This window comes from Crassostrea angulata, chromosome 10, assembly GCF_025612915.1.
Source record: "Crassostrea angulata isolate pt1a10 chromosome 10, ASM2561291v2, whole genome shotgun sequence".
Classification (NCBI taxonomy): Eukaryota; Metazoa; Mollusca; class Bivalvia; order Ostreida; family Ostreidae; genus Magallana; species Magallana angulata.
Genome location: NC_069120.1, coordinates 20,732,868 through 20,753,143, shown reverse-complemented (window position 1 = coordinate 20,753,143; position 20,276 = coordinate 20,732,868). Strand labels below are relative to the sequence as shown.

General features: G+C 34.2%; 2 protein-coding genes across 5 annotated transcripts; both read right to left on the bottom strand.

Annotated features, from left to right (window-relative positions):
- Positions 1–2,655: 2,655 nt before the first annotated feature.
- LOC128166939 (uncharacterized) lies at positions 2,656–9,692 on the bottom strand. Its single transcript, XM_052832413.1, has 9 exons — positions 9,610–9,692; positions 9,185–9,401; positions 8,387–8,494; positions 7,390–7,552; positions 7,066–7,203; positions 6,711–6,854; positions 6,401–6,451; positions 5,919–6,117; positions 2,656–5,168 (listed from the first exon to the last, which is right to left on the bottom strand). The coding sequence occupies exons 2-9, from the start codon at positions 9,334–9,336 to the stop codon at positions 5,008–5,010; spliced, it is 1,116 nt and encodes a 371-aa protein (XP_052688373.1). The 5' UTR covers positions 9,337–9,401; positions 9,610–9,692; the 3' UTR covers positions 2,656–5,007.
- A 4,360-nt stretch (positions 9,693–14,052) lies between these two features.
- On the bottom strand, positions 14,053–17,870 carry LOC128166931 (monocarboxylate transporter 12-like). Of its 4 annotated transcripts, none has more exons than XM_052832396.1 (5): positions 17,677–17,870; positions 17,151–17,252; positions 16,262–16,409; positions 14,437–15,831; positions 14,053–14,317 (listed from the first exon to the last, which is right to left on the bottom strand). In XM_052832396.1, exons 4-5 carry the CDS (start codon positions 15,818–15,820, stop codon positions 14,184–14,186), a joined length of 1,518 nt encoding a protein of 505 aa, XP_052688356.1. In that variant the 5' UTR covers positions 15,821–15,831; positions 16,262–16,409; positions 17,151–17,252; positions 17,677–17,870; the 3' UTR covers positions 14,053–14,183. The 4 variants fall into 4 exon arrangements, with proteins under 4 accessions (XP_052688356.1, XP_052688358.1, XP_052688357.1 ...); XM_052832398.1 differs by having other exon boundaries at positions 17,151–17,249; XM_052832397.1 differs by lacking the exon at positions 16,262–16,409.
- Positions 17,871–20,276: the final 2,406 nt, after the last annotated feature.

Below are 20,276 nucleotides of genomic sequence, written 5' to 3'. Positions count from 1 at the left end.
CTCGTTTAACTGGTTCGATAACACTTCATGGGAGATGGAGGGTGATACCCTTCAATTTAAGCCCCCAGATTTTCGTTTTTCTCGCCATGCGTTGTCGTCTGCATGACTACTTGCGTCATTTCTGTGTTGGTTGCTTTAACTTGTCGTGTTACAGGAATATATTTTGTTACATACAACAAAATCAATTTTATCTCTTTGTAATCATATACCTAACCACATTAAATCAAAGTGTTAACCTTTCACAGTGGTTCGATGTCAAGTTGGAGTGATAACAAGGATGACACATTCTATCGATCGTTCCCGCTTGGTTTCAAACCGCTACCTATGCGATGGCCCCTGCTTGGTTTCTAACCGCTACTTCAGAGATGGCCCCTGCTTGGTTTCTAACCGCTACCTAAGCGATGGCCCCTGCTTGGTTTCTAACCGCTATCTAAGCGATGGTCCCTGCTTGGTTTCTAACCGCTACCTAAGCGATGGCCCCTGCTTGGTTTCTAACCGCTTCCTAAGCGATGGGCCCCTGCTTGGTTTCGAACCGCTACCTCAGAGATGGCCCCTGCTTGGTTTCTAACCGCTATCTAAGCGATGGCCCCTGCTTGGTTTCTAACCGCTACCTAAGCGATGGCCCCTGCTTGGTTTCTAACCGCTACCTTAGCGATGGCCTCTGCTTGGTTTCGAACCGCTATACCTAACCGATGGCCCCTGCTTGGTTTCGAACCGCTACTTAAGCGATGGATCCTGCTTGGCTTTAAACTACTACCATCAGCGATGGATACGGTAGGAAAGAAGATCATATCATTTATATAATGCGTTTCCAAACGAACCATCGACCCTTAAGAGTGTGATTTAAACCATTTTTATTCATTGATTTCTACACAAATACCAGTGTACATTCAAACTTATCAAAATAAAAAAAATATCTCTACCCAACCCTTTTCGTTAAAATTCGATTTAAAGTGCATTAAGCGACTAGGGCATGCATGTATGCTTCAGACACACAAAACAGTAATTTTCAATGATATGCATTAATTGCATGTCTGTTGGCTGTTTTTTTTTTTATATAGAATAGTGGATAAATGCATTTTACTTCATTCAACATACAACAGCTAGGCTAGGAGCTATCTTAAAATTGTGGTAGTCGTAAAATGACTTCATGTTAAGTAGAAAACATTCCAGTTCAAACCTATCCGGATTTTAATTAACGGTCAATTTAACATCACCTTATCCTAAAAGCGTTGGGCTTTTTAATGACCCACAACCCCAACACCCTCCCCTTTACCGAAAACAAATAAAACTCAAACAAATATCACATTTTCTCTATTTTTTTTTCAAGCTTTCCCACCAGAAAGAGGAATATTTTTCATTATTTTGCTATGCTTTGCGACGATAATTTTTCCCTTTCCGACAGCTGGTAGGTGCATCGATTTGTTTGGAAGACAATGTTATTTGAGGAGAAATATTGTTCTTCATTTAGAATATGACTTAAAGCAGTCAGACAAACAAAAGGACCCTTACAAAAGTCTGGTCAGCAATCATAAATATAGGTCACCATTGTAATATCAACGAGACTAACACACTCCAGTCTCCTAAACTATAGCAGTACTGATGTATTTACACGATTGTTATGCCCTCTCTGATAAGCGGACTCGCATAAAGAATAAATAAACGTAATATTAAGCACAGGAAATGATAAACACTCACTGATAACTGTACTTCAGTTTTGGTGTGATGAAACTTGTTCACCGGTCACTTACTGGCCTCTTTATACACTGTAGTACAGTACATGCAAGAATAGAAGTGTCCCGCAAAAAGGAGAAGAGCGACTAATCTAAGTAGTCAACAACCTACGACTGTTGTTTCACTCTAGTTACATCAATATGATTTTTCACCTGATTGTAACTGTATCACACTCTGGTTTTCACCGTCGTGATGTTTGGGGAATAGCTCAGCAGATTTGTTGCTATAGTTAAGATTTAATTAATAAATTTTAAACTTTTACTGTAACAACGTGCATCTATTCGTTTCAAAGAGAATCACAGTTATATTGAATTCATCATTACAGCGATATCACGTATGAACTACTTCTGTTAAAATCCCCAAGTTAGAAAATTACAATAATAATAAAACGTCGACAACTGTAAACCACGCTGGAATAGTTTAATCTGTAAGTAATAAAAGCACTTTGCAAACAAATTAATTTGAAAACAGAATCCACTCAATCATGAAATTGCTAACATTACTATGCAGCTCTATCAGAAGATATTGCATAATTTTTCATGATTTCAATTACACGTATTTTTCATTCATCTCTTTTCATTATTTATAAATAACATTTTTAAATCAACCAAGCTCTAAATAACTTTAGTCATACATGTAGATAAGTATATATGTAAAAAAAAAAAAGCCAATGATTAAAACATCAATGCCATTCAGAAAATATACAAACAACCTCTATATTTTCATATCATAATCCATTTAAGAGAATTTATGACAAAAAAAGTAAGTTCTATGAACCATAAATCAACCTCAAAGCAACGTTGGTTGTTTGGAATTCTTTTCAAATTCCTCATTTAAAACAGAATCAAACCTACATGTACTCTGTACCTTTCTTTTTATAAAATATATTTTTTTACAATATTGTTGTATTACAGAATTTACAGTAGCAAAGGGAAGTAAGTCTATATTTTAATGTCTATTTCAATACATAAAAGAAAAAAAAAACACCACTGGACACAAAACTTTTGAAATTTAAAGTAACAATACAAACGTTCATGAAAATTGGTCTTTCCATCCAATATGGATGAGGTAGAATTCAATTAACAATCACTTAGCTTGGGATATTATACCAGAAAAGATAAAATCAAAATGTTTACATTCCAACACCAATGTTAGAATGTTTTCTAATGTTCTCATTCCTTAATCATAACAGTAGATTACATGTATAGTAAACATGACTGTTGCTTCCCTATGAACATTTTTAAAATGTTTTAGATCTATCGCACTTACATACATTGACCCCTCCCCCCACCAAAAAAAAAAAATCAGAAAATAATACAAAAGAAAAAAGAAGTATCACAATTTGACGCACCATCTTTTGATGACCATTCCTGCATTGCCTTCAAGGCAGCTCTGAAATGTCTTCTTTTGTATTTCACTTACATGTATATTACAAAAAAAAGTTTTTTAACATATATTTCACACGTAATAATAATCTGAATAAATCAAACATACACATTAAGTGTTCAATACGTTTCCCTTCTTGTTTCATCTTTTGGTGAAAGTCTTTTCTCACAATAGTTACATAAACTAACTGAAATAATCATTTATCTATCAATTGAAACTCCATATTTTTTAAAGCTTTGTGTTTCCCTAAATTACTATTATAATGTAGTGGCCATTTTGACCGTTATGGCTATATGAGGACTTTACATGATAGACAAGTGAAACCTTAATACTGTTTTGCCCAAACTCTCGCCATGGCATTCATAAATAAGTTCATCTGCCATCAATAACATATATATCATGCATGAACAATTCTGCATGCATGAAAAACATGTTATCTAAAAGTATATATCATGCATAACATAATCGTACGGTATTTTTCACAGGCACAAAAAAATGCATTCAAAATAACATTACTGTATTCAGGATTATTTTCACCCCATTTTATTTTCATCCTTCTTCACTTGCAAACAATTTTTACCCGTCTTGAATTCACGAAGACACAGTTGTGTTTAAAGAGAGATAATTTTAGAATTAAAATGGAATTTGTCTGATTTTAATTAAATTTGCCAGATGACAACCAGTGCAAAAGGAGTGAAAATTAAACTGGGGCGAATATTTCCCTGTATACCGTAATTATAACGCCCTCTGTTTAAAAAAATCAGGGGACACACGAACTCTAATACCATTCCATTCTCTGAGATCCTGTTTAGTGAAAGGCTTGTTCATCTACAATATTCCTAATCTGTATACATGTATTGCATGTATATACAACCATCAGATGCATCTTTCAAAACTATTACACACACAATCTCCAAAATCTTCCATGGTAAAGAATAATGATAAACAACTGGTACCACTTGAAAATATTGTCATTAAGAAAAGAATAACTACACAGGTAAGTAAGGCTAATTATGGGTGGAATTTTAAAAAAATAATTCAGTACAAATATATGGTAGCTAATCATCTCTCTTCACAATTTTATCATCTTTTTGTGTGATAATAACTACCATAATTTAACTAGATTATCATTAAAACGTACAATATTTAGTTTGCATTGCTAATTTATCAGCAGACATCTTTTATCTTGACAATCTTACAAAGGAAAAAAAAATTCTTCAGGATTATCTCTCTAATCCCCAGACCAATATATGTTGTTATCTTTAGAGGAGTTTTATGCAAATGAACACCGCTCATATCAATGGTATGGTAGTCACTTAATAATGTTTTTCTACAAAAAATTGGAATTTCAGATAAAAATCTTGGAATTTTTTAACATAAATCTTAAAATTCTTGGAATTTACCCTCAGGTTATATAACTTTAAATTTACAATTTTTATTTTAGAATTTCGAACAGAAACTGGTTGGAAAATCGAAAATTCCAAGATTCCAAAATGAAAATTGGCATTTCAGAGAGAAAGTTGCCCTAAACATACTTCTGTATAAAATTGACCAGTACACAATACTCCCTTAATGGAAATGACTTTGAACTACATACATGTACATGAAACATCAACATAAAAACTTACACAAGTTTTGTCTCGTTTTAGAATTGCACTTACGGTGTAAACAAAGAATGCAAACTCATGGAAAATAAAAATGAAGCAAAAACTACTATGACTATCAACAATTTCCCGTAACACACGACACAAGAGAATTATTATGGTACATCAGTATGTAACATGATGTTCTATTCCTGTACTGCAACTCCAAGGAATGCTGGGAGAGGGAGCTGATTGGTTCCAGCTGATGAGATGCATAGCACTGATTGGCTAATCCTGCGTGACATCACCTGACCAGTCTTCTGCCAAAACATCTGGTCACGCCTGGACAACAGAAGCAAATCACGTTCACTAAGATGACGAAAATCCAGACTATGATGTAACTATACAGTACTCGATAGCGATTCGGATTCCACAAGATTCCATAGTGAAGACCGCCGTTTTTATCTAAAAAATAAAACCATAATACCTGTAAACACTTATATCGTAAATTCTTTAAAAATGAAAAAAATTATACGGTACTATAATTCTTTCTGATTCACAAATAATAACATATAGATAGGAGAAACAAATTTAATAGACAGAACCAGGTAAATGTACATGCTTATGATGAATATATATATTTATAAATTCTTGCTGTGAATGCATAATTTTTAACCTTATATCTACATTTTTCAGTTTTTCTGTGATAAAACTACAAATGGATTTTGCAATGTACAGACCAATAAATTTAAATGATGTATTATTGGGGTGCAAGCAGGATTTGCATCATTAAAGGAAATAAAAATCATATAAATGCTGTCTTAAACTTTATCTCTTTAAACACAATTGTGTCTGAGCAAACTCAAGATACGGCAAAATTGTTTAAAAGTTTAGAAGGATGAAATTAAACCTGTATACAGTACGCTGAGAATAATATAAATATGAGTAATAAGGAAACATTCTTTGAATATTGTGAGGTGATAATTTCAGTTGGGGTGTGATAAAACTCTCGTAAAGACTTTCAGCATTTTTTTGATTTGACCAAAATTATCACCTCATAATAGTGACAGAATGATTCCTTATTCCTTAAATAGAAACAAGATTCAAGCTGATTGAAATGAATCTATTTGTATTATATAATTTTTTTTTCTAATTGACAGGTTTAGGATAACAATTTTCTTGGTGTCTGCTAAAGTTTTCAGCTGAATAATTTACCCAACACTGCGACTCCATATCCCATGTGAGGCTCGCCCATTCTATAGCTACAGGTCGGCACCATAATTTCCGTCAAGCACTCTGCACTGCGACTTATGTTCTCAAACATGAATCCATGCATGTGGGTCAAATCTCTCTGGTGTACTGACCAGGAGAAATCATCTTGCCTCATGCAGTCATTACAGATATATGCTACTGGCTGAAATAGACAGGAAGGAAATTAGATATTCATATATATACGTATGACTTGTAAGAATGATATCTGCAGGAGTATAAACAAAGCCATCAATATCTGCCAAATGTAAGAGGATTCCATTATTTTACAAATCCATATTATGTGTTTATATTACTAACAAAATCATTAAACATTTGATATCACTAACTTAAGTTGTTTTTAAAATATAACTTACATTTATGAATTTTGAACTGAATATTGAGTTAAGTGACATATTAATTATGAATTTATATCAATTTTGTTTTACCTTGTGCCAGTGAGCCGAAAAAATCAATTGACTGCTGACTGCAGATAACAGCTGTAATAAAGAGAATTTTCAAACAATTTATAGCTAAAAAAAATGAATATATTTAGAATTTTTATGAAAAAAAATTCCATTTCACACTTCTGATGAAGTATTTAAAAGATTCTGACATAGTACAGATACAACAACTCAGTCTCGATTTATCTTGAAAATATCTATAGATAATATAAATCAAGGTTATCTGCCCTTGTAATACATGTATATCCAGAACTTCAGTGTACTTTGTATATAGGTATGCATTCTTTAACCTTACCGGGTAAAAAGGAGCTTTAAACTGTATAGGAAGCAGACTCTCATGATTTAGAACCACTCGGACTGGTGACGTCATAGATGTCTTATATTGTTTGAACAACCTCTCTTTTTCTTGATACATTGTATTTTGAATTCTGACATCCATCTGTATTAAAAAGAATTCATAAAAATAGACGAATTATAGAATAGAATATATACTGTAAAAACATCATCTATTTTCCCTCTGCTGTATTTCTGATTTCGTTTCAAGGGTTATTATTTGCTAGTTTGAAACATTCTTTATACTTTAAAACAAAAATTTTTCCTTTATCAATAAAATTTATGCAAGACATGTACATGAGTGAGCCTAAGTTTACCTTTATAAAATCTATGAACTCATGCCTAATTATACCATCCACTTGTTCAAAATGTTTTTCAAATCTGTCCACTTTCTGTGGGGTTCTATAATCTCTGTATTCCCCTCCAATGTCATTATCCCCTGGAATGTAGATTCTCTAACAAAAAAGAAGAGATTTTAAGCTAATATTACTAGTACATATGTGTTTACAATATATAATGCCATTTCATTATTTATATATAATTTTCCATTTCATTTTAATTTCTGATTTTTGAATTTTGATGAAGATCAAGGATAGAACTTTCAATGGGCCTTTCCATTTCTTTGTCATGTGAATCTGTACCTTGACACTTGGAGAATGTGAGAAAATGTTGAGGAATCTGTAGTAAGTGTCCCTGTATTCATTGGGAGTGGCCTGACTCCCCTCATCCATCAAGTCCCCCAAAAATATCACAATGTCTGGCTTTGTATGAGCAGCGGCAAATGAAAATGTCTTCCTCAGATAACTAAACATCAAATATGTTAAAGCATTATCAAAACCTTTGTCAGTTACCTTGCAATGATTTTTCTGCATTTTTGGAAGAAAAAAAAGAGAAATTTGACTATCAAATTTGAAAAATTTCAGCCAAGCTTTAGTCACCATGGAAAAAAATCAGTACTACTGTTGTCATGTAATATTTTGATACCATGAAATATTGAACTTTGGTTTAATATATTATGCAATATTATGAACCCGGGTTCGATGTATAGCTGTGAAATATTAAACCCTCATTAAATATTGAACTCTGTGGGTTCAATATATCATGGCCGTGATATATTGAACCCCCCTCTGCTTTTCATTTGCTTTTGGAGAAGAGGGCTCAAAATATTAGATTACACTGGTACTACTTATTTGAAAAATTAATATTTAATAGCAAATATGTAACACACACAAGTTGATTTAATCTACATGTAGTAGTTCCATCTTTTTTTCTGACATTTTGATATAATTTAAATCATCAATCATTAATTCTCTCTAATTGCTACTGAATATTCTTCAAAAAGCCAAAATATTTTTTTAAGGTGGAAATTACTGACTATTTTTGTGAAGTAAAAAGGATTTGATGTTCAGAGCTTTTAAAATAGGTTTAGAAAAATCGGAACTGAAATATACCTAATTGCCAATTATTGAGAATGTAATTACTGGGTACCTGGTAAAGGCAAAAAATATCTCCTTCTTATCAGTCTATACTATTAAACTATACAGATAAAAGACACATGAACATTAAGTATATGTACATATTATACATGTATCACTATAACAAACATGCATTACAGAATGAAAAGAGTACTGTAATTACTTGTCAGCATCCCATCTAGCAAAAGGACCAATGATGGATCCTTCGAACTGATAGCCCTGTATCTGGGGATCTGCCACTAATAATATGACCACTGATGAGCCATCCTCCCTACAACATAAAATAATGATAATTAAAGATTAAGTTAGACATGTATATGTAATACATTTACAGTAAAAATTTACAAGCTTTTAGAAAGTATCATTTCCAGTTATAATACTATGTAAAAGGAATGGGACCAAACTTGACAGGCTAAACTAGGATTCAAACCCTGGCCTCCTGAATCTCTAGTTTATTTTGTAGTTAGGTGCTCTATCTGGTACCGGTTATCAAAATGGTCTCATTGTCATGTTCCTCCACCCTATAATGATCTGTACCCCTCAAATATCAACATCCAGGGTTAATTCCCCTGGCAGGAGCCACGTTACAGTCCCTGAAATGTTAGGTGTTCGCTGACCAAATTCATTTTGCATTCAGTAGAACTTTTCAGGGACTCGAACATGTCAGTTCAAACATTTAGTCACAATACCAAATGTAAGTAGATGGGAGGAAATATGACATAAGATACAACACATGATGGCCCAAATAATGATTTGAACTTGACCCAAGCCTCTTGAATCTCTAGTCAAGTCCAACTGGGCTGTCAAGCATGTTATTCCCTTTTGATAATAGACAGACATAGCCACATAGTCTGTCCACATCTCAAATGAGAATATCCAGAGCATGTGGTCATAATGGTCCGATTGTCACAATAATAAATACACAAAAAAATAAAAACTTAATACATGTATTAAAACGTACCTATTAATATCTGGGACGTTAGGCCATCTCATAGTTTGAAAGACGTATATAAAATATTCATTAAACAGCACTAGGAATATGAATACAACAAGTGTGAATTGGAATGGGGTCCAGCGCTTCCCAAAAAGCAAACACTGAGGATTCGAAGGCATCGTGAGCAGATTTTCCACTCCCCTCGACTCATTAGATGGTTCATATCCATGCTTCACATTTTTATCTATAAATAAAATATTTTTACTGATGTCATCAAAATTATTACACGATAAAATAAAAATACACTCTGTTAATCATACATTATATCCGAATAAGATGAATATGATGTATTACTATCAAATATAAAATATTCAAAACTCCAAATAAAAAATACTCCGCCGAGATACAAAAGGAATAAAATGTTTATAATTTGATGTTTGTGTACCACCTACCTACATGGGCAGCGCCATATTGTTTGACTTGTATTCCGAACCCGACACCAGAGGTTCATGGGCCACATCGTTCACCTTATGAACTGTCATAATTTGAATCTGAACTGTATATGTATACTACGATGCTTGTAAAATGGCAAAAATTTTAAAATTTAATGGTCCGATTTCTTTTCATATATGAAATTCAAAAACTTAAAAACATACGCACTAACCATTTCTTGACTTAATAACTTTTATCAAGAAAGAATTAGATAGGCCTATATTTGATAAAAAAATAAAATGTTTATGGGTCACTTTAATAATGCAAAGCGTGTTACATTGAAATGTAAAAAAAAGAAGAATCTTTTCAATTTCCTCACCCAATTGCTTGTGTTGATTTTCCCCAATTTCACAGTTTGAAATCTAAAATCAAATATATTCTAATAAATGTACGCATCCATTTTGGCACGCCATGTTCACAAAAATGAGCTTAACATAGTTTTACTGTAGATAAACTAAATTTTTTGACGGTTAACTATAGTTTACGAACCACAAACTATAGTTAACGATTCTTTAACTATATAGTTTTCATCTGTAAAACAATATTTAACGGCTGTACTATACTTTACAGTATACTTTACGATTGCTTATTTAAGTTTACTGTCTGTAAATAAACGTTAACAATTGAACTGGTTGATAAATATAGATTCACATATGTTAACTTTAATTCACATCTGTTAACTATAATTAAGAGTTGTTCATCATAGTTTCACAAATTGTAAAACCACAGATAATCAGTTTATCAGATAAACTATGTTTTGCAATCGCAAATGGTTGTTTTTATTGTTAATTATGGTTTTCACTTCTGAAACATACCTATGTAGATGATCGCGTTAACTATGGTTTAAAGATGTAAATTATAGTTAAAAAATAAACTTTCTAATGAATGAGCTATTTGGCGCTGGCTGTCAAACCAGTCTGACCGACACAGATGATATCCATTCTGGCCAAGCAGCGTTGAGAAACACGTCAGCGTAACACGAATATCCCATCCACCCAGAAGTTTGAAAAATTCGTAGAAATCAAATCTTATAAAGGCATTGTGGAAAAAGGGTAAGAAATATTTAAGGCATCCGATCCATATTTGTACCCAATTTTTCTAACTTTGAATATACATCATTTATCAAAATACTCTGATATCAATTCGAAGCATTTTTGAGCAAAAAAGGATTAACCAAGAGAAATTTTCAAAAAATGTTATTACCTAAGCAGTAATTAATTAATGGAGATTGCATTAAGGTCTATGGGGACGAGCAAATTTTTGAAAAAGAAGTAAATACTAAGAATATCAATAAATGTTTTAGTAAATGGATGTATTTAATCATTAGAAAAAGAAAACACTAACAAGAATAGAATTCCTGGGTCCCCCGCCGGTCAAGCAGTATACTAGTATCGAGTCCATCGACCAATGCTGATTTTCGAACTTGACCAAGGTATTAGTGGTATAAACATTTGGTATAAATTTAATGAAAATCTGTCAAAATTTGTAGGCATGAGAGCGCTTACAAGGTCAATTTTTGGATAAAACGGAGTCATTATTGCGGTCAAAGTACCATAACTCCAACAAAAAGTATCGACCAATGCTGATTTTCGAACTTGACCAAGGTAATAGTGGTATAAACATTTGGTATAAATTTAATGAAAATCCGTCAAAATTTGTAGGCATGAGAGCGCTTACAAGGTCAATTTTGGATAAAACAGAGTCATTATTGCGGTCAAAGTCTCATAACTCCAACAAAAAGTATCGACCAATGCTGATTTTCGAACTTGACCAAAGTATTAGTGGTATAAACATTTGGTATAAATTTAATGAAAATCCGTCAAAATTTGTAGGCATGAGAGCGCTTACAAGGCCAATTTTCGGATAAACTGGAGTCATTATTGTGGTCAAAGTCCCATAACTCCAACAAAAAGGATCGACCAATGCTGATTTTCGAACTTTACCAAAGTATAAGTGGTGTAAACATTTGGTATAAATTTAATGAAAATCCGTCAAAATTTGTAGGCTTGAGGGCGCTTACAAGGTCAACTTTTGGATAAAACGGAGTCATTATTGTGGTCAAAGTCCCATAACTCTAACAAAAAGTATCGACCAATGCTGACTTTCGAACTTGACCAAGGTATTAGTAGTATAAACATTTGGTATAAATTTAATGAAAATCCGTCCAAATTTGTAGGCATGAGAGCGCTTACAAGGTCGATTTTTGGATAAAACAGAGTCATTATTGTGGTCAAAGTCCCATAACTCCAACAAAAAGGATCGACCAATGCTGATTTTCGAACTTGACCAAGGTAATAGTGGTATAAACATTTGGTATAAATTTAATGAAAATCCGTCAAAATTTGTAGGCATGAGAGCGCTTACAAGGCCAATTTTCGGATAAACTGGAGTCATTATTGTGGTCAAAGTCCCATAACTCCAACAAAAAGGATCGACCAATGCTGATTTTCGAACTTTACCAAAGTATAAGTGGTGTAAACATTTGGTATAAATTTAATGAAAATCCGTCAAAATTTGTAGGCATGAGAGCGCTTACAAGGTCAACTTTTGGATAAAACGGAGTCATTATTGTGGTCAAAGTCCCATAACTCTAACAAAAAGTATCGACCAATGCTGACTTTCGAACTTGACCAAGGTATTAGTAGTATAAACATTTGGTATAAATTTAATGAAAATCCGTCCAAATTTGTAGGCATGAGAGCGCTTACAAGGTCGATTTTTGGATAAAACAGAGTCATTATTGTGGTCAAAGTCCCATAACTCCAACAAAAAGGATCGACCAATGCTGATTTTCGAACTTGACCAAGGTAATAGTGGTATAAACATTTGGTATAAATTTAATGAAAATCCGTCAAAATTTGTAGGCATTAGAGCGCTTACAAAAAAGTGTGACGGACGGACGCACGGACACACGGACGCACGGACCCACAGACACACGGACCCACAGACACACGGACCCACGGACGGACGCCCGGCATTTCTATGTCCCCGCCCCGCGTTGCGGCGGGGGACAATAAAAATGAATTTTATACCGGACAGGTTTTTTAAAAATTGATTTTTATAGATTAAAAGCAAAAGGGGGGGGGGGGGGGGGGCAGCTCTTCTAGAACAGGAAAAATGTCATTTACATGTATAAGGATACATTTCGCTCTTTCATACTAATATTCAAATATACCATATGCATGTATATCTTTATACATCCATTTTCATTGAATCGGGGCCATTGTACCCCTTAATGCCCCCCCCCCCCCCATGGTCAGCGGGTCACGGTTTCAACCAATTCAGATCTTTTGCGATATAAGGATTTTTGGAGCAGTGGTTCCAGAGAAAAAAAAACATCCCCCATATACATGTACACCATATATTTTTACAGTTTTGAGGTAATCTCTTTTACCTTGCAGTTTTTATTCTCAACCTTAATAGCAAGTTTGGATTAAATTGGTCTAACGATTCCATTGCAAAAAAAGAAATCGAAAGGTTGAAAGTTAACGACCGAACAACAGGTAACAGATAAGCTCGCATCAACCTTCGGTTCGGGTGAGCTAATAAGTGAATAGAAATATATTCAAATCATATACAAACTACTTTTTATCTATGCTGTTATTGAGAATACCCCATAAAAGTTTTAGACGCATCATATTATTGATGTTATCTTGACGCTCGTGTATTGAGTAATGACGAGTTTAAGCATGAATATCAGGAGTATCATAAATTTTTATTGTTAGACTTTCTAGGGTCGTAAAAGATATAAAATTTATCTATCGACAGTTGCAGTGTTTGTACAATTCAAAAATAAAATAATGAAGTGCATCTTAAACTAAGATCATCAAAAAGTTTAACTTTCCCTAGAACAATATTTGGATATTTCTAGTGTAAAACTCAAGCGCGATGTTTGATGAGGATGAATTCACATTCATTCTATAATAAAATTAACTTCTCCTCCTCCGCCTCCACAGGAAACAAGAATTTCCATCGTATACCTTCTCGGGGACATTTTCATGAATCTGCTCCTGAGACTCGTGTGTTGGTTCATTACTAACGTTGATATTGGAAATTTATATCAAATCGATGCTCGTGTGTGCGTTTTTCATATCAAACCTTTCATCAAGTGAATTACAAAAACATAATACACATCTGCACCATAAACCAGATATATATAGCTACTGTATACAGGGAAATATTCGCATTCGGTTTCTTCGCTCCTTTCACCCTCCTTGTCTAAAGGCGAATTTAAGACTATTGCAATGGCTCAAATTACCTCTTTGTAAATTAACACAACTTCGTCTCGACGAATTCAAGACGTGGCGAAACCGCTTCCAATATTGAAGAAGAGCGAAAATAACACGGAGCGAAAACAACCTTGTATACAGTATTTTGGGTTATGTCTGTGTATATATAGAGCAAGGTCGTTCTTGAACGTTCAAAATTGCATGCATCATGCAATGTTTTAATGCGACTGCTGTTTATCCACCTTACAGCTAATGATGAAAAAGAATCGTACAAATTTCAGAAATATAGGAAAAAATATTACAATTTATTCAACTATTTTTCTGTATGTAAATCGGGAGTGAATGGGAACAACAGCATATAAAATTCCAAGGAAGACAATGGAGCCTCCAGCGGCAAAAAATGTGTTGTTATAGGAACCTGAGACATCATACAGCCAGCCTGAAAGATAGCAAATGAACACTTTATATTGTTATCCAAAACTTATTTTAACACATGAGAGAGAGAGAGAGAGAGAGAGAGAGAGAGAGAGAGAGAGAGAGAGAGAGAGAGAGATTTACCTGCAAATGGAGGTCCGACCAAATTTGCAATTCCCTGAAGAAACATCAATATTCCATAGCCATCGGACAATTTCGATATTCCTAAAATATCAGCCACTATAACACAGGACAAAGCCTCAGAAGCTGCCACAAAGAAACCATATATTGCATCAAATATTGCAAACGATACCGAGTTTCTGGACAGTGGCACCAACGCGAGGCCAAGGCCAGTAAGCCACATTGAAACACTATACAAAATGGAACGGTTTACTCTTTTACAATCCCCTAAAAATCCAAATACAACATTGCCAATTGTGTGGACGATTCCAATACTTGAAACTACAAGTGCTCCTTCAGATTTCGATTCTCCAATCTCTAAAGCTCTGTCCACTGTAAAGACATAAGGCACATCATACCAAAAGTAAAGAATAAAGTTTGCAATTAAAAAAACAACAAAACGCCAATTACGAAATATCGACGTGTCTACGATTCTACAAGAACTATTACTCGATTTACTCTCAGTTTCTTCCAAATCGTTTTCTTCTTCACATGCTCCTCGATTTTGCTCTTTAATTTTAGCTTTGTCTGATAACGAAATCAAACTTCCCCCTAATAACGAGCGGCTCTCGGGATTCAAAAATAATTCTTTTTCAACACATTGATTTTGTATAGTTTGAATTCCATCTTCGACATTACCACATTCCTCGGTTCTTTCTTCACAAGTCGGTAGAGAAACCGCTTCTAAATCTTGCTGTATAGATATTTCGATTCTGCTGTTCTCCAGGATTGGTTGTGGTCTGAATAAAGCGCCACAAAGGACGATATTCGATACAATTGCACTTAACACTAGCAGAGAGCCACGCCAACCGTACTCTGTAATGAAGTACTGCAAAAGAGGTGCAAAAATCAGTGTTCCAATTCCGGCCCCACATTCTGCCAAGCCCGTTGCTAGGGAACGCCTCTTTTCGAAGTACATCATCACCACGACGGAAGACGCTAAATATGGAAGGGAAATTCCAAATCCAGCAATGAAGCCATATGTAAAACTGAGAAGTCCCAAAGAATTTGCAAATACACTCGCAAAAATCCCTATAGCTGCGATTAGACCTCCAGCTATCGTAGCAATTCGAAACCCGAACCGTTTGGCGATTATGCTGGCGAAGGGTCCAAATAGAAGTGGGGCGGCGTTAAATACGGAACCTACCCACGCTGTGGAGCTTCTGTTTGCCTGGAAATAGTCGACAAGATGTGTAAACAACACCCCGAATGAATATGAGCATCCGTCAGTTATAACGTTTATCATAAAAGCACCGAACACAACCATCCAGCCCCAGCCCCCGTCCACCACTCTTTTGGCCGGTGTCTTTGTGGATGAGGAATCCTCGGAATCATCTTCTTTCTCCATTCTACATGAAACTATAAAAATCAGCAAATTAGACACTCTTACTAGTTTTTGTTTCCAAAAAGACGTACATTATATGTTATATAAAATCAGAATGCAGTCATTGTTCTTATCTCCCGAGATTTGTTTCGACAGACATTTTCTTTTTATGCAAAGAGGACAACAAAAAGGTAAGCCATGAATCAATTTATATAAGAAATTCGTAAGATTTATAATGCAAAGGATTCATCGTGCATTCTGCAAAGCAAACATAGACTTTGTCCCTCGGAATATTGAGTAGCAGGATTTGCTGTGTTCTGTCTGAAAGGGGTAATACACTGACACCTAAAGTTTATTCCGCGTTTCAAGCTATATTACGCAATTTGCAAGTGGGTACCAATCAGCAAATAAAGGCCAGTGTTTGAAAATCTGAATGAGATATAAAAACTTTTTATATATTTTTACCAGATAAAAAGTAAGGTTATTGAGTTGTACTATAGGGAGTGACCACGATGGCCTGTGTCGTATAATTTAACCAAAGGTCCGCCCAAGAAAGCGGTCCAGTCAGGATTTCGATCAAACTGGAGTTCCGGGTTATTATATAAACAGGTACCTACAAAAGATTGAAATGTTCATAGTGATTCAATTATTTGTAACCATTAGGTGTTCTAGGAGAGGGATCCCTTTTCTTTTCAAAAAGGTAACGCGTGTTCGGTTTTAATGATGTAAAGAAATTTATGGACGCAATAAAAACACTCAGGTTTTATTCAATGGGTGTATGCCTACAAACAATTTTAAAAGTAGTTTTGAAAATTCCTGACTTACAAATTATGATGAAGGACAAGTAAAAGCACTTTTAAAATAATGGTTTAAAATCAGTTGGTCTTGGTATATAAGTGAACCAAATGACCATCAATAGGGTCGCTTTCTTAACAAGACCTGTCTCTAGAACATGCACGGAGGATACTGAAGGAGCAATAAAGGCGTATTTGAAGAAACGTCAAGACTAAAGCCTTAGCATGTTATTTCAAAAATTACGGTTTACGACGATTAACAATCTGATGTATTATTACACATTTTTAGAAATAACTTAATTGTAATCTTAAGAGCATAACTGCAAATACTAGTAGTCCAGCCAAGGCATGAATTCACAATTGTTTTTTTGCATGTTTAAAGAAATTCCTCATTTAATACGTTGGATGAATAAGGGTTTTTTTTTTTAATTAATCAATAGACTCACATTTTAATGCAAGTTCAAGGAGTCGAATTGAAATGGATTTATACTAAATTTTATTGATTTTTCATTATATTACACCAACAATAAATCACTTACATTGTATCTTTGGAAACATACCTTATATATAGATTCGATTGAATGCCAGTGTCAAATTGTCAATTACAAACACCAAATATTACTCCCTTTCCCTTCCCTCTTCTGCAGGAAATTCATCTGCTACTAAAAAAATGACACAGATTTAACGAAAAAAAAGGAGTGATGTTAAATTTAAACGCTCGGTTGAACCAGGCATGAACTGCATAAAGAGACAAAAATATCTATATAGCCATTCTAGGTATGAATATTATATGACGTGGGAAGTGTGGAAGAGGGTTTGCTTGTTGATATCGCAAGTTCCTGTTTTAACATCAACACAACATTTACGTTCGCAAGCCAATGTCATTATGATGTAAACTAAAGCTCTCTGCAGTATGACAAACAATGCAACTGTCCACATATGTAAATTTTTCCAGTTTCGGTAAATAGATTCCGCATGACCGAATTCATTTTCAACCAACATATTCCAATCGACAAATACACAATCATATATACAAACATGTACAAGTCATTTAAATGAATTAAGGAAATAAGTACATGTACTTACCCAAGTTTGCAATTTTTAAACAACTACATGTACAATGTACATGTATAACGAATGATGAATGTGACAAAACAGGATCACAGGGGCCCACTTACGGGGAGCGTGGTCATATTAATTGTATAAAATTGAGAGACCCGGAAAAACGTTTTGAAGTAAAAGAAAAATCAAAACGTTCCTCCCATAGAATATTTGTCAATGGTAGCTGTGCACTCTTCTGAAGCGGTTTAATAAGCTGAGTCGACCGACCAAAAGAAGTTTTTAATCTCAAACCAGTATATTGATTTATGTCAGCAAATCTTCCAATGTTTCTTTCAATTTTTAAATCTTTCGCAGGGCTATACATTTTATTTATAAATATATTAAATGTTTATTTTCATTCCATGGGTCACGACTTCTCAATCCAATGCCTTAATCGCTTATAAATTCGGGGGTTAATAATACAAATTTTATTTGTTTCACACTTTTGAGCTTTCATGTTGAAAACCCATGAACAAACAATTCTATTCAAAAACACAATACATTCTTGTTTGTGCATAAAATCGGAAGCAGGTGGGATTCCATCTTTGATGCTATTGGCTGGCACTGTATTCAACAATAACGTTTTTGCACGAGAAAATATACACGATATATCCAGTCAACCACGCATATAAAAGAGCTATCGGCATACAACAGTAAACAGTTGTGACTTGTCGTAATAATCTTACATTAACCTGTATAAAATATTTAATATACACAAAGATCTTGAGAAATCTGCACAAAAGATGAAGAAACATCTTACCCACACATCGATAAGTCTATGGCGCGCCAATATCGCCACAAATACCAGCATCAGACTACAGGGCAATAACGATGGTTTCTATATCATAAACCGGTATGTTGCAATCTTTATTTAATCGGACTTCTTAATTTTTTTTTCTTAAAAAAATATAAAGGCAAATAATGTTACACAAATAGGTTGTACAGTCCAGGAAAAAGGACTTCATACAGCACACTGTCACTCTATATGTAAAGCTATTTAACCTACATTATTTAAAATCTTGCAACATGATATTCTCAAAAACGGCATAAAAGAATAAATTGCATTCTGTGAACTATTCAAACTGTAATTACATGTAATTGAATCCTGTATTTATTTTCACATTAACTGATTAAGAATTCAATACAGTAACGCCATATAAGCTCCGTAACGCGTCGATTGGCAAAAATGCGAGATCTAACCGCTGCAATAAAATTTTGTAACAAGTAAAGGGTCAAGTTTTCTGCTCTGTTTTACCCATCCCTGCATTTTACATGGGGGCATTAACGTCACGAAGCGTGCAGTTGAATGTTGTAATGCTTTCTTTGGCGATTCCGCATTAGCGGGTTATGTAATTTTTCTGCAATGATCGCTACCTTCATAGCCCGTATGAATAATCAAAGAAAACATTTCATTGTTTATATTTACATTTTCCATATAACAAATTAACAAACTGATTGTAAAAAGAAAGTAAAATTCACTAAATTATTGTTAATGTAGTTGTTAGCTAAAAGAAACAGCCAAATCGTTTCCTGTGGGAATTTGAGTCTGACGTCATCATGATTATTTCGTGCACTCCGTGTTTTTTATTAGGGTTGTACCAAGTGATAACTAGGGCGTGTAGATTTCAGTCCTGTCAGTTTCAGTTGCTGTAGGTTTCCACCAATCGATAAACAGAGCGTATAGATTTCATTCTGGCTGTTTCGATGGACTATGAACTAACATACAATAAGTTTCCGTATGAATTAAGTGTAACTTTCCGTAAGAAACAGAGGGAATCATACTCAGAAGATCAAAATATAAATAAGTAAACATAGGCTAGGTCAAAATATAAATAAGCAAACACAGGCTATGTCAAAATATAAATAAGTAAACATAGGCTAGGTCATTTGAATTCGTAATTCCATTATCATGTTAAACAAGACAATATCAGATTTGCTTTGTTAGTAAGAAGAAATACCAAATTCTAGTCCATATTAAGTGTGTGCATGTGTGTGTGTGTGTGGGGGGGGGGGATGAAGAGCCCTAGAATATTGAATTGTTCGTTTTAAAAAAAAACGTAATGGTACATGTATTTGAAAATAAGCATATATACATGTCCGTGAGGGTAAAGGATTTTACTGCAATGTGATAACCAGTGGAAATTTTGGTTAAAATAAATTGAACAATAGGTTATTTTTACTAACTAATTCAGAAACAGGTAATGTTGTTCATTATTTCCCATTTAGACCGCGGAACATTAACTTGCAAGTTTGATAATATACAGCTTACGTCAGTTTCACCTGTTGCGGTCAAAACATTTGAATTGGCGGGGACAAATTACGCGGACGTTTGAGAAAACATAGGATTGAAACTGTAGTTATAAGAAGTGTATTTTCAATCCACCTCAGCGTTTCTAACTTGTTATATAAGTTAAAGCGATCGAAAGACATTCTATTTAATATCAGCAAAGCGATTGAAAAATATTTTATTTCATCAATAAGTTTATATTCAGCAAATATTTAAGATCCCAATGCGGGGGAAATTATACGCAAGGCAAAGGATTGTCCGATGACTTCAGATAATCAGTCATCACATTTTTGTGTAT

Excerpts from the sequence above, each read along its gene's own strand:
- LOC128166939 (XM_052832413.1), bottom strand. The coding sequence starts at position 9,336 with ATGCCTTCGAATCCTCAGTGTTTGCTTTTTGGGAAGCGCTGGACCCCA. Across the intron at positions 8,495-9,184 it reads AACGTCCCAGATATTAATAG|GGAGGATGGCTCATCAGTGG; the intron begins GTACGTTTTAAT and ends TTTATGTTGTAG. Across the intron at positions 6,855-7,065 it reads AGTTCATAGATTTTATAAAG|ATGGATGTCAGAATTCAAAA; the intron begins GTAAACTTAGGC and ends TTTTTAATACAG.
- LOC128166931 (XM_052832396.1), bottom strand. The coding sequence starts at position 15,820 with ATGGAGAAAGAAGATGATTCCGAGGATTCCTCATCCACAAAGACACCG. Across the intron at positions 14,318-14,436 it reads GGTCGGACCTCCATTTGCAG|GCTGGCTGTATGATGTCTCA; the intron begins GTAAATCTCTCT and ends GCTATCTTTCAG.